At 38.4% G+C, this 13,796-nt stretch overlaps 1 protein-coding gene across 1 annotated transcript; it reads right to left on the minus strand.

Moving 5' to 3' along the window:
• Window positions 1-2,704: 2,704 nt before the first annotated feature.
• Window positions 2,705-6,221, minus strand: LOC139659346 (interferon-inducible GTPase 5-like). Its single transcript, XM_071537582.1, has 3 exons — window positions 6,039-6,221; window positions 4,310-4,863; window positions 2,705-3,556 (listed from the first exon to the last, which is right to left on the minus strand). Exons 2-3 carry the CDS (start codon window positions 4,854-4,856, stop codon window positions 2,922-2,924), a joined length of 1,182 nt encoding a protein of 393 aa, XP_071393683.1. The 5' UTR covers window positions 4,857-4,863; window positions 6,039-6,221; the 3' UTR covers window positions 2,705-2,921.
• Window positions 6,222-13,796: the final 7,575 nt, after the last annotated feature.

Below are 13,796 nucleotides of genomic sequence, written 5' to 3' on the forward strand. Positions count from 1 at the left end.
TCAGCGATAACACTCTCCCGTAGATTTACGACTTATACAGTATGCTGAATTACAATAAACGTTGGGCTGTTCAGCTACTAGAAAATATTAAAGTCTTCTTCTACACTTGTTGTCTAAGCCACTGAGGCAATAAGAAATGGGTAGGGAAGTTTTGCAAACTCATATTTATACTGGAACATGGGCTCAGCCTTCTGAGTGTGCAGTTTCTTCATATGGGCCACTGTAGCTTATATAAGGTTGTTTTTTTGTCCCTCCTAAAACAAGCAGAGTTTCAGGATGTGGTTTCTTTGTTTGCCAATTGTGGTTTCTTGTGTTTGAATTTCACATGATCTTGTGACTAGCCATTGTTTCTACCCATCGATTTCAATGATGAGAACTGTCTATAATAGTTCTAAAGTAGGTGTGTAGTTGTGTGTAGTTTAGGTGTGTGTTCACTGCATCACTGCAGATAATATTAAGAGGCTGTTGCAACCTCTATACCTTATTGATACAGTAAAAACCAAGAGTGAACACACTGAACAGAACTATGGTAATAAGCCCAGGAGAGAAAGTGAGCCCAGCTCTCCAGAGTAGACAGTCAGAGAGATACAAAATCAACCTGTTGTTGACTATCAGCAGCTACTCACTCTGAAGTCTTCCTGATGTAGAAATGGATGAAACTGGAACAAAGATCTTGCCTTTTCAGAGATAACACTCCTGTAGATTTATGACCCACACCATATTCTCAGTTACAATGAAGGATGATGATGATGGATTGTTCAGCTACGGGAAAATCTTAAAGTCTGCTTCTACACTCCAGCCTGTCGTCTAATCCACTGAGGCAGTAAGAAATGGATAGAGAAGTTTTGCAAACTCATATTTATACCGAGTTCAGCCTTATGGGTGTGCAATTTCCTTATATGGACCACTGTAGCATCTGATAGTGATTCTCAGGAAGAACAACAAGGGATTGATGTACTCAGGGTCAGAGATCAGCCACACCAACCAAACCCCAGATCCAGTCAGGACACTGCACCCATGGCTTCACTACAGCCTTTTTCTGTTTATTTTGTTTTCAGCTGTTAGTGCTCAGTGTGATAGAATCTTCCATCAAATTACAATAATTATGTAAAACAATTCCATTCCATTATAATACAGAGGCATGTTATAAGATCTTTAATTTTATCAATTTTAGATTCAAGTCAACAACTGTATAGCGATGTGTAACTTGGCTTGTAACGCAGTAGAGTGCCCCAAATGCTGCCCAATTTGTAAAGCTGACTCTGCTCAGTATTGCAAAGCTGGATTCTTTCATAAAATGTTCCTCTCCCAGAGAAATCAAGCAGCAGGAAATGATGATGAGGAAGAAATGGATACATCTGACAATAAAAAATAAAATCCATCTGTCTCTGCTGTGTGATCGATTGGTAAGCAGAGATAGTTTGCGTGTGTGTGTGTGTGTGTGTACTGTATACTGTATGTGTGTACTGTATATACCAGTGATACTTGAACTCATCATCATCTGGTTTTAGAGGGACTTTGGGTTAGAGGCAAATTAGGAAAAACTGCTTTTAGTTCTGAATGAAGTCCACCAAAAATGTGATGAAACGTTAGGAACAGCTCAGGTTTGATGCTCTCATCTCATGCTCTCATTTTACAGCTATAATTATGTATACAATACAACACTTGTGTGTTTTGTAATGTCTTGATTGTGTTTTTTTCTCACATTCTTGATTTCTGATGTCTTTTGCGTAATTACCAAAGTATATTTTCACTATTAGTTCACACACACACACACACACACACACACGCCCACACACACACACACACACACACACACACACACAAATATGTGTACATAGACTGTATGTGTGTACAGTATATGTACTGTATGTATGCCAAATGCAAGAAAATGTAAATGGTGGGATAATAATATGGGTCAGGGTTACAATAAAATGGTGATTTTAACGTAGGTGATGTGTGTGAGTGTCAATATAGAAAGATAACATAATATAGCATATAATGATTCATTTATTCATTGATAAATTTATTCATTGTCACAACCTATATTCAAGCAGGGAAATCACACTGGTTCCTATTTACAGGTCGGTTACTACATGTTTGAATTGATCAATTAGTAAATCAATCAAGGGGAGTTGATCACGTCTTGTGGAGCAAATATGAACATAAGATTTAATTTGAAGTGATTCTGATGGCTCTATAGTCTAAAACCACTTTAGAGTGTCTAAACTGAACAGTAAAACAAGCAGCGACTCATTCATCACCACTGCACTCAGCATATGAAATGATTTAGCATCTATTACACCTGTACAATAAGTTTGTATTTGGCACTGATGACTGGCCTTTTACTGCACTCTATCAAGCTATTGACACCCCATTTAGTCTTATCTATAGTGTAAATTATGATAATTCATTTATGTATTTTACTGTGATTTTACTGTATTTTACTTTGTGAGTTATTTTTTTCTTCTGCAAACCAATTTTTTCTTACAGGACAATAAAGATTGAAATGAATTAAATTTAATAGAACAGCTAGGTGGCAGTGAATGAAGTCATGATATTTACAAGAAATTCAGTGTGTTTGCAAGTCTTTCTGACTTATCTCTGACATGGAGAAATATGGGAACAAGTTTCATGTAGTGACAAAACAAATATTTTTAGTTCAATTTAATGTACATTTTATTGAATTCAAACAAAAGCCATTGTTACAACAGATGAAGGCACTGGGAAAGATTTTAACTATCGTATTGACCTGATATTGTGCAGACCAAAGTGTTTGTTGTTAGATTAGAAATCATTTGTATACATAACGTAATGAAAAATCACACTGCACCATCACAAAAATGATTCTCAAGCTCTTTTGCAATGTGCTATGCTTTAACTGTGCTGCTGAATGTGATATTGTGATTCATGTCATGATATCACACTGAGGTGTTCAAACCCAGAGCCTTCATCAGGACCTTCTGTGCATCCTCAGCAAGCATGTTCAAGCAATCATGGAGTACCTTGTAGACTGAGGCATAGGAAGCTGACATTGCTGCAACGATACCAAGCAGTGGAATGAATCTCAACCCTTCTTCTGCTGCCATTAATGCAGTTGCTACTGCAGACATGGATATTACCTTAATAATAACATCTTTACTTATTTCAGCAGCAAGGGGAGAAGTCATGACTGCTTGTAGATCACTCAAAGGCACATGTGTGCTATCAGCAAGTTTCTGCAGTGACTCGCTATCAAGACCAAACCCAATCTTATACTGTTTGGTGAAAGCAACTAGCATGCCTAAATCAGCAACAATAGAAAGGCCAGGAATGGGTACAGCTGCTACAAGTGCAGAATTGAGAGCTTGGTATTTAATTTTGGCCTGGAAAGCCTCTTTTTTCTTGTTGATGATCTCCAGGTTGATGGTGGGAATGGCGAACAGCAGAGCATTCCTCTTGTGTGCAGGAAGCTCTCTCTCCATGATCTCCTCTAAGAGTTGGAAGTCATACAGGTGGAGATCAAAACTGGAGATCAGGAAGACCTTAGGAGACTCCACACCCTGTTTTTGAAGACCTGTGTCACAAAAAGAATGTGATATGATGAGTTCAATTTCAGGTGATCAAATTAAAATGAAACAGTTATGGTTCTTAAGTTTTATTTTTTTCCAAGTTTAACTTTGTAGAGCTGTTGTGATCACAGCTGCTTGCTATGTGTACAACAGGTAACTGTAATTCAGATAGTTGTGGTCCACTCTTCTGCAAAACAGTGTATTTTGTTGGAGAAGATTGTGAACAGGCCAATCAAATATAAAATTTTAAATTTTATTAAAAAAAATAAAGTGCTACTGGGTGGATAATATGTATGCTGAATTAAAGGTTAGCTCCGAACAATTCAGAAAAGGCCTTCGGTTATATTTTAAGTGGCCACATTAAATTGCCAGATTTTAAATTTTAAATGTTTGGCATGGTGTTCTCTCCATACAAGAGAATGGTACATAGATTCTACAACAATATGAGCAAATCTTATTGTTTCACCAGATACACTGATTTCCTGATTCCCCTCCGTAGTGTAAATAGATTCCAAGAGCATTCCAAGAGACTGAAGGCTAAAAAGCCTTGTTCTCAAACTGACATGATGTTCTCTTCATGTAAAAGACAATAGAATGTATCGGGGCTTGAGAAACATCACATGTGATTAAAGCTTTTGAATGCAGATGGATTGTTCTTTAATATTGTCTAGAGGTTGGTCTGTTTTCAACAGTGAAGATCCAGTAATTACAATAATTAAACTCTCGTCAGATTAGAAATTATTATAAAAGATGCTAACCTTGAACACAGTCTTGCCTGATCCGTCCAAGAGTCTTCTCTTTGTTGAACTCCCTCTGACTTCTTTCCGCGGCACGTAAATTGTCGTCAATCTTTGAGCGAACAAAGTAGAACTTCTTCTTCATCTTCTGAATCTCCTGAGCAAGCTTCACATCATTTTCTCTGAAGCGATCAGCTGAGATGATGATGAAAAAATCAAATTTTTCAAATCCGACATGCTTCAGGTACTTGCTAGCAGGAAAATTGGTGGTGCCAATCCCAGGGAGATCCCACATAGTAACATTTGGGTAGTTTGGATGGGGGTATGGCGTAACCTCCATGGTGGTTTCTACACAACCAGTAGGAGCAGCTCTCTCATCCCTGTTGTCTACGCCTCTGAAGGCATTAACAAAGGTAGATTTACCAGAGCCTGACTCTCCTGTGATGGCAATGTTTAATGGAATATTATCCTGCTTTTCCAAATACTCTTGGACCTTTGCAACAGCTGAGGCTGCATCATTGTTCTTCAGTGCTTCTGTAATTTCTTCAATTGGTTCCTGATTTTCCATGGCGATCCTTGAGAATTGGAAAAAAAACAGATGTGAAAACCATTGCACTGTTTTCTTTTGAAGGTATAAGCACATTATCATCCAACATTATGCACATACTGTACATAGAACATACAATAAATTGAAAACTATGCTGCTAGGCTCTTGACTAATTCCAGGAGACGGAAACATATTTCACCCATCCTCGCTTCTCTTCATTGGTTGCTTGTGAGTTTTACAATTGATTTTAAGATTTTATTGATAACGTTTAAGGCTTTACAGGGTCAGGCTCCTAGCTACATTTTAGATATGCTGGTCCCTTATGAGCCACAACACAGCCTGAGACCCTCAGGCAGCAGTCTCCTGGTCATTCCTCTGACTCGTTAACATTACTCGCTGCCTGAGCATCTCAGGCCAGCAAAATCAGTGCCGTCTTTGAAATCACTTCTCAAAACTCACTTTTATACAAAGCCCTTCTCATAGTTTTATTGATTTATTCTTTTATCTAGACCCTTTTACCTGTGTTTTATCTTCTTATCTTGTATGGTTTTATTGGTTGAACCTGTATTTGTCTCTTTTACTCAATATATTGTTGCTTTGTTTATCCCTTGTTGTGGTATTGTAATTGTTTTGTTTTTTTTGTGTTTAATTTTTTATGTAAAGCACTTTGTAACCTTGTTTAGAAAAGTGCTATATAAACAAAGTTATCATTCTTATTCTTATTCTTATTCTTATTCTCATTAGCGGACACCACAACTGCTTTCTTAACTATATCTACTCTATACACGTACCAACATTCAGAAAGATTTCTAGCCCCTGGTCAACTCAAAAAATCAATTATATTTTCAGAAAAGCATTTATGTATGGCCTCTTAATCTTCATATAACTTACAGTTCACCAGTTTGATACTACTTATGATGTATACTACACATTCAGTTGATATCAGCCTAAAAAGGAGGATAAAGTCTATTCCATAAATAAGAAGGTAAACTCAGTTTAGGTGTGTGTTCACTGCATCACTGCAGATAATATTAAGAGGTTGTTGGAACCTCTATATCTTAATGATACAGTAAAAACCAAGAGTGAACACACTGAACAGAACTATGGTAATAAGCCCAGGAGAGAAAGTGAGCCCAGCTCTCCAGAGAAGAGAGAGAGATAAAAAAAAAATCAACCTGTTGTTGACTATCAGCAGCTACTCACTCTGAAGTCTTCCTGATGTAGAAATGGATGAAACTGGAACAAAGATCTTGCCTTTTCAGAGATAACACTCTCCTGTAGATTTATGACCCACACCGTATACTGAATTACAATAAAGGTTGGGCTGCTCAGCTACAGGAAAAGCTTAAAGTCTGCTTCTGCACTCCAGCCTGTTTTCTAAGCCACTGAGGCAATACATGTGTAGAGAGGTTTTCCAAACTCATATTTATATTGGAATCAGGGCTCAGCCCTCTGGGCGTGCAGTTTCCTTATATTATTTCTGATAAGGGTGTTTTGTCTTCACTAACCTACAAAACAAAAATGTTTCAGCACATATATTGAGGACATTGCTGTTTTTTTTTTAGAGACTAGATTTTACTTGTCCTTGTGACTAGCCAGAGCTTCTACCCATCAATTTCAATGATAATAATTTTGGGAATATTTTGGGTGACTTTGAATGTCTAAAGTAGTGCTAATGTAGTCTTATTCAAATGTTATGTCTTAGATTTAACGTTTAAAATACCATAAGGTATGTTCTTGCAATCCTGTATGATATGACCCTTATCAGTGTATTGATATGGGTCATTGTGAGACAGAGAATTGTCTGCCTTTGGGAGTTATGTTGATTCCAGGATGAGCATGATTTGGGTGATGATGTTGTAATAGGCCCCTTTTTAATTGCGGTTGGTTAAATCTATCATCATGTAGGTTAGACTTTGCTTTATGCCTTTCCTGTGTTATGTGTATATGGTTCCATGTTTTTATGTTTTTTATGTACATACCTGGTTATAACAAACATTTCCCCTAGGGGATAATAAAGTTGAAAGGTGAAGTTTAAAGTTGTATATTTGTACATGCCTGTACAACAAACTTGACACACAGTTAATCCAACAGACATAATGGACACATGTAACAGAGCTTGGTTGTGATTCCACTTGAAGTAAGATTCATTTTTAGTGCCCCCCTCATCAGGGAATTGCCAGTGTTGCTGTTAGAACGTTGCCAGTTCATAAGAGAGACGCCCGAGGCAGTTTGTGGCACTCGGCAGAAGTGGGAGAAGTACACAAAGTGCAAATACTCATTTAAAAATATACTCTGGTAGAAGTTGAAGTACCATTTCAAATACCTTTACTCAAGTCAGAGTATAAAAGTATGTGGACTTAAATTTACTTAAAGTATAAAAGTAAAAGTTGTTCTCTAAAAAAGTCATTTCTAATGTTCTAAACTGGTTTTCTGTTGAGTGTTCCTCTGAATCCCAGATGAGAAAGAGTCTGCAGCTCAGATTACTAACCTGAACCCTAGCAGCTGAATTCACTAACGTTAATTCTCTCTCTTGTTGCTTCTCTCTCTCTCCCTTTCCCAAATTTTTGGTGTCGCTTAGCTGAACAAACAGTCAATCACATCTGGCTCTTGATCAGCTGCTTCAGGGATGGAAGCCGTCTGATGCTGAAAATATATTTTTTTTAGAAAATCAGTTGATGATTTCCTGAGAATAACGAGTCTGTTTTGAAATGTAGTGAGTAGAAAGTACAGATTTTTCTTTTGAAATGTAGTGAGTAAAAGTAAAAAGTCATCAGTGAAAGAAAAACTTTCACTGAGTAAAGTACAGATACTTGAAAATCCTAAGTACAGTAGTGAAGTATTTTTGCTGCAACATCCCACCTCTGGCACTCGGCACTCAGCACATAGTACATTGTGTTTATATTGTTAAACTCACTATACAGATAAGTTAGCAATGCAAACATGTTTACATCAAACCTAAGAAGGCAGTGATTGTATCTAACATGTCAACCCACATGACTGACCAATGTTTATCCTGTTTTTATCCAGACAATAAAAGTGTCATTGCAGAAATAGAAGACACACACAATGCAGATTTAGAAGTAGTTACACACACAATGACTAGAGTGAGGTGTATGAATCAAGCATTTTTTTGTAGCTGTGTAGTTAAGCATTATGCTTTGAAGAAGGTATTGCATATATATTTGCATATTTGCATATATATGTATGTGTGTGTGTGTGTGTGTGTGTGTGTGTGTGTGTGTGTGTGTGTATATATATATCTATATATGTATATATAGATATATACAGTATGTATATGCGTGTGTGTGTGTGTGTGTGTCTGTGAACAAAAATGACTAAGCATGACCATATTACAATTGCTATCTTGACAGATCATGAAGACGAGACAAGACTACATGTGTAGAAGCAAACACTATGACATGGACAGAAGACATACAACAACTAGCCACAATGATAACAAACACACATGAAAGGGTTAAAAATGTTCCTGCTGTGATATAAATTCTGGGTGTTTTTAACAAGTTGTGACCTGCAGATTTGAAGTAGTGGATGAGGTTTGAAACAAGCTTTGTCATGTAAAAAAGAAACAGACCAAGCAAAGTTTTGTTAATGAGTGTGAACCAGTGAATTCTGCAGCAGGAATGCAAGGCGGACCAGTTCAGCCCAATTCAGTCTGAGTTTGGCAGAAGGGAATGAGTTAAAATAGTGGACAGGTTTTTCAAAAGCCAGAAGTCTAGAGTGTACACAGAGTTCACTCCCACTTTAACATGGGTGGTGCCAGATAGCAGTGAAGGAAGTCAGACCATTTACAAGAAATTGTGTGTTTGCAAAACCCTCTGGCTTATCTCTGGCATGGAATATTTTATATGCAAAACTTTATTCCGAAAAGTAACTAGTAACTTCAGGTGTCAGACAAGTGTAGTGGAGTCAAGTCTGATATTTCCATTTAAAACATGGTGGAGTACAAGTATGAAGTTTCATAAATGCAAATACTCTAGTAAAGTAACAGTACCACAGAATTCTACTTAAGTACAGTATTTGAGTAAATGTACTTAGTTACTTTCCACTACTGGGTAGTTGATACTCACTTCATGTCTTCTGGAGTAGATATGAATGTAAGATTTTAATCTGAAGTCACTCTGATGGCTAAATGTAATCTAAAGCCTCTTTTGAGTGTTTAACTTGAACAGTAAAACAACCAGGGGCTCATTCATCCCCACTGCAGTCAGACTGCTTACTGATTTAACGTCTGCTTTAACTGTACAATAACTTTGTATTTTGCACTGATGAGTGGTCTTTTATTGCACTCTATCAAGCTATTGACTCATTTTCCAGTATTATCATCTGATATTAATCTATGACTGTATATTGTGGTGATTTGTTGTGTTTTCCTATGCTATGTTATGTGTTTTTTTTAACTATCATATTGACCTGATATTGTGCAGACCAAAGTGTTTACTGAAAGGAGTTGCTAGATTAGAAATCTATCATTTGTATACATAATGTAATGAAAAATCACACTGCACCATCACAAAAATAATTTTCAAGCTCTTTTTCATTGTGATATGTTTCAACTGTTCTGCTGAATTGTGATTCATGTCATGATATCACACTGAGGTGTTCAAACCCAGAGCCTTCACCAGGACCTTCTGTGCATCCTCAGCAGGTAGGTAGGTAGGTTGAGCTACAGGAAGCTGTCATTGCTACAGGGATACCAAACACTGGAATTAATCTCAACCCTTCCTCTGCTGCGACTAATGCAGCTTGAGTTGCAGACATGGACATTACCTTAACAACAAGCTCTTTGCTTATTTCTGTTGCAGCAAGGGGAGAAGTCATGACTGCTTGTAAATCATATATGTCTGTGTTATTAGCAAGTTTCGGCAGTGACTTGCTTTCAAGACCAAACCCAATCTCAGGCTGTCTGATGACATGATGACATTAACTAGAACGGGCAAATCAACAGCAAGTCCAGGAAGTGGTGCATATGCTACAAGTGCAGATGCAAGAGCATGGTATTTTATTTTGGCCTGGAATGCCTCTTTTTTCTTGTGGATGATTGCTAGGCTGAGTGGGAGTGGTGGTATTTGGCTCCTGCAGAGCATTCCTCTGCAGGAAGCTCTCTCTCCAAGGTTTCCAAGTTGGAAATCATATAGGTGGAGATCAAAACTGGAGATCAGGAAGACTTTAGGACACTCCACACCCTGTTTGAAGACCTACAGTGTCTTCGGAAAGTATTCCACCACAAGACCACACTTTGAAGTGTTATAGACTTCATTTAAAATTGATTTAATTTATCTTTTTGCCATCAATCAACGCACAATACCCTATAATGACAAAGGAAAAACACGTTTTTTAAAATTTGTGCACATAAAAATAAAAAAACTGAAATATCTGATTTACATAAGTATGCAGACTTCTTTATTCAGTACTTTGTAGAAGTGATTACAGCCTCGAGTGTTCTTGGGTATGCCTGTACCAGCTTTGCACACCTGGATTTGGGCATTTTCTCCCATTCTTCCTTGCAGATCCTCTCAAACTCTGTCAGATTGGATGGAGAGCGTCTGTGAACTGCATCTTCAGGTCTCTCCACAGATTTTCAATGGGGTTCAAGTTCAAGCCACTCCAGTATTGTCTTGGCTGTGTGCTTTGCATCATTGTGGTACTGAAAGTTGAATCTTCATCCCAGTCTGAGGTTGTGTGTGCTCTGGAGCAGGTTTTCTTCAAGGACCAATCTTTATTTGGCTCCATTTATGTCCCTCAATTCTGATCAGTCTCCTAGTCCCTGCATCTATGCTATGGTGATTAAGCATCCCCATAGCATGATGCTGCCGCCACCGTAGGGATGGTATTAGCCGGGTGTTGAATGGTACCTGGTTTACGACAGGTGGGCTTTCATATGACTTTTACTCAAGAGTGGCTTTTGTCTAGCCACTGTACCATAAAGACCTGACTGATGGAGTTTTACAGAGATGGTTGTCATTATGGCAGAGTCTCCCATCTCTGCACAGAAATTTTTAAGCTCTATTATGGGACGAATACATGGTAGACAACTTCCTAAGTGTGCCATTAATTTTCAATGAGAGGAGGGCAGTGAGCGCAATTTATTCCCGTGCATATAGGAGTCAAAGTCATTCCAAATATTGTCCGCTTATTCGCATACCGTGTATTCATCCAATTAGAGTGGCCATTGGGTTCTTGGTCACCTCTCTGACCAAGGCCCTTCTTGCCGGTTACTGAGTTTGGCTGCACAGCCAGCTCTAGAACGTTTTGTTGTTGTTTTTGTTTATGCCCTTTCCCCAGGTCTATGCCTTCACACAATTCTATCTCGGAGGTCTACGGAGAGTTCCTTGGACTTCATGGCTTGGTTTTTGCTCTGATATGCACTGTGATCTGTGGGGCTTTATACAGTTGTTATGTCCAATCAACTGAATTTGCCACAGGTGGACTACAATCAAGTTCTAGACACATCTGTGTGACACTGTTGGTAGGAATCGGTGTACTATTCTTATTTGAGAATTAATCCACTCAGTGAAACCAGTACGTGTTTGTCATGCAGGATTAAGACTAAGTAGCAGTTTATAAAAGGTATAAACTGAAATGCAACATCCACAGTTAGGCAGAGTAAACAGTGCAGTGCCTCCACCTAACAAACTAAACCAGAGATCCAGTCTCCTGGCTCCAGTTTTCTTGGGAACCAGGAAATAACTTGAGAGGCCCTTAGCCCTGTCCTACATAAGTAGCTCCTTCCTGTTATGCTGTCAGACGGGGACACAAGTGTTTTCCTCACTCTGTTAAATGGAGCTTGAACACAGCAAAATCGCAGCGCACAGCCCAGTCGAAGTGGTTTGTTCCGTTAGAACACAGCGGCTCTGCCATTCCTGATAAAACTCTGTCGGGGTTGGGCCAACCCCACATAGCTGTGGAGCAGAGGCTAGAAAGCGCTTCTATCCAAATAAGGGATTCCGGTTTGCTGCAATTCTTTGCTTGAGCTCTTTTGTGCTAATATTGATTTTTTTTAAATTGGTTAACCCTTACATAGGGTTAAGATTCTACCCCCTTACAGTATCGTTCAGGTCATTTTTGACCAGGCCCAAGCTTCCCCTCATAATTAGTCTCTATACTAGATTTTGAACCACAAATCTATTTTTCATCCATAAAAACATTATCAGTCATTAATAAATAGGTGATTAATCTTTAACGAGTGTTTCAGAGAGCATGGAGAATGTATTTTTTAGGTTTTACCCCCTCGTTTATGATGAAAAAACATCAGTTATCACAATAATTGATCAAATTATCAAATATCATGGTCATATTTTACCTAACAGTCGAAAAGCGTAGGGTTCCTAATATAATCCAGCGCAAACTGATTTCAGTTGAGGAGCCTAAGATTATATAGTAGCAGGGATGCTGGAAGTAGGGGTGCTGAGGGGGCTGCAGCACCCGCTACTGGCGGGGGGGCTGTAACTGCAAGGCTAAGCCCCGTCACACTGTACATTTCAGATGCTTTGTGTGTTCATTGTTATAAACTTGGTGTGGTGGTGCTGCTGGATGATTAGTTATGTAGCTCGCTCCTCGTCTCTCAATTTCCTGTCTCACTGGTTACAGGGTGTATGAATTGATTATATAATTTAGTAAGTTACGTTATTTCTTGTTTCTATCACAGATCTGGTAGTGTGACATGCTTTGAATGAGAGCAAGAGGACGTCTCTGTAGTGTGGAGTTGCATTTTGGAGTGCGGTCTTCAATGAATTCAGTTATTATTCATGTTTTCGGTTACTGTGTGTGTGTGTGTGTGTGTGTGTTATAAAGTTCAAGTGTCTTGTTCTATTGCTACCCGTATAGCGTGGCTGTAGCTCACTCAACATAATTCTGATTAATAAACCTGCATTCCGTGTGTGAACTGTCCATAGCTGAATATGGTACTATGCTGCTTTGACATACAGCATGTTGGTGTTCAGGTTTGCTGTCTGTTGTAGTGTAAAATGTTCTAAAACTGGTGTAAAATGTTGGCCATTCAAATTAATAAAAAAATCATGAATGTTGCGCAGCATTTAATATGACGTCATTATATAGACTTTCTCTCAGCACCCCCAACTCTGACTGACTTCCAGCGTCCCTGTATAGTAGCCGGCTCTTTACTTAGCTACGCCTAACAAAAGATTCCTTCAGAAATGTAAGTGTAGGTGCTTGTGCTTGCAGGTGCAGATCTCACAACAGTGTCAAGGCACCCTGTGACCTCTGTTCCCTATGTACACCACAGATGACTATGCCTATGTTTTACTCTTTCAATGTTTCAAGATTCCGCCATGACACTGCAAAGGCCTACAGGAGCGTGCCTAGGTGGGAACGCTGGCAAATCTAACAATATGGTGGGACAGGGGAGGGCTTGACGCTGTCACAAGAACCACCTGCAGGGGTGGTACTCGTGACAGTGTCAAGTCCCCCTCTGAATTCTGTCTCCACTGTCCCAATGAAAAAAATTAATTAATAAATACAGGTCAAATTTGACCTGTAAACAGCCTCAAAGGTCAAAAAAGTGTAGCCGCTCTAGAATATTTCCATTTTTGTACAATTTGGGTCACTTTAGGAAAAGTCATTAAATTTCTGACTGAAAGAATGACATTTAGGGTGTTTTTAATGCTCTCAAATGTCAAAACGAGTCAAATTTTACCCTAAGAATATTGTAGAGCAATTTTGAGGCCAAATATATATTAAAAAAAAATTGCTTGCATTTTAGCATTTGATGTCACCTGCTACATAAATAAAGAGATAAATAAATTTGGCTCATAACCTATTTTACAAGTTATTTCAGTGGCATCTCAATAAACTCCATAAAAGATAGCACTTAATGACGACTGTATTGTTAACCTCTTCTTTACCATAAGCATAATTTAAATTGAAGAACTCAACTCAACTCAACTCAACTTCTAAACATAATCCGTTTCGTCATTGAAC

Source organism: Centroberyx affinis, unplaced genomic scaffold (assembly GCF_046629955.1).
Source record: "Centroberyx affinis isolate AG114_WGS23_722 - 3 ecotype Tasmania unplaced genomic scaffold, CSIRO-AGI_Caff_v1 ptg003070l_1, whole genome shotgun sequence".
Classification (NCBI taxonomy): Eukaryota; Metazoa; Chordata; class Actinopteri; order Beryciformes; family Berycidae; genus Centroberyx; species Centroberyx affinis.

Bases quoted from the DNA above. Each gene is read 5' to 3' on its own strand.
- LOC139659346 (XM_071537582.1), bottom strand. From the start codon at position 4,856: ATGGAAAATCAGGAACCAATTGAAGAAATTACAGAAGCACTGAAGAAC. The intron at 3,557-4,309 runs GTTAGCATCTTT...TTTGTGACACAG, and splicing joins CAGGCAAGACTGTGTTCAAG to GTCTTCAAAAACAGGGTGTG.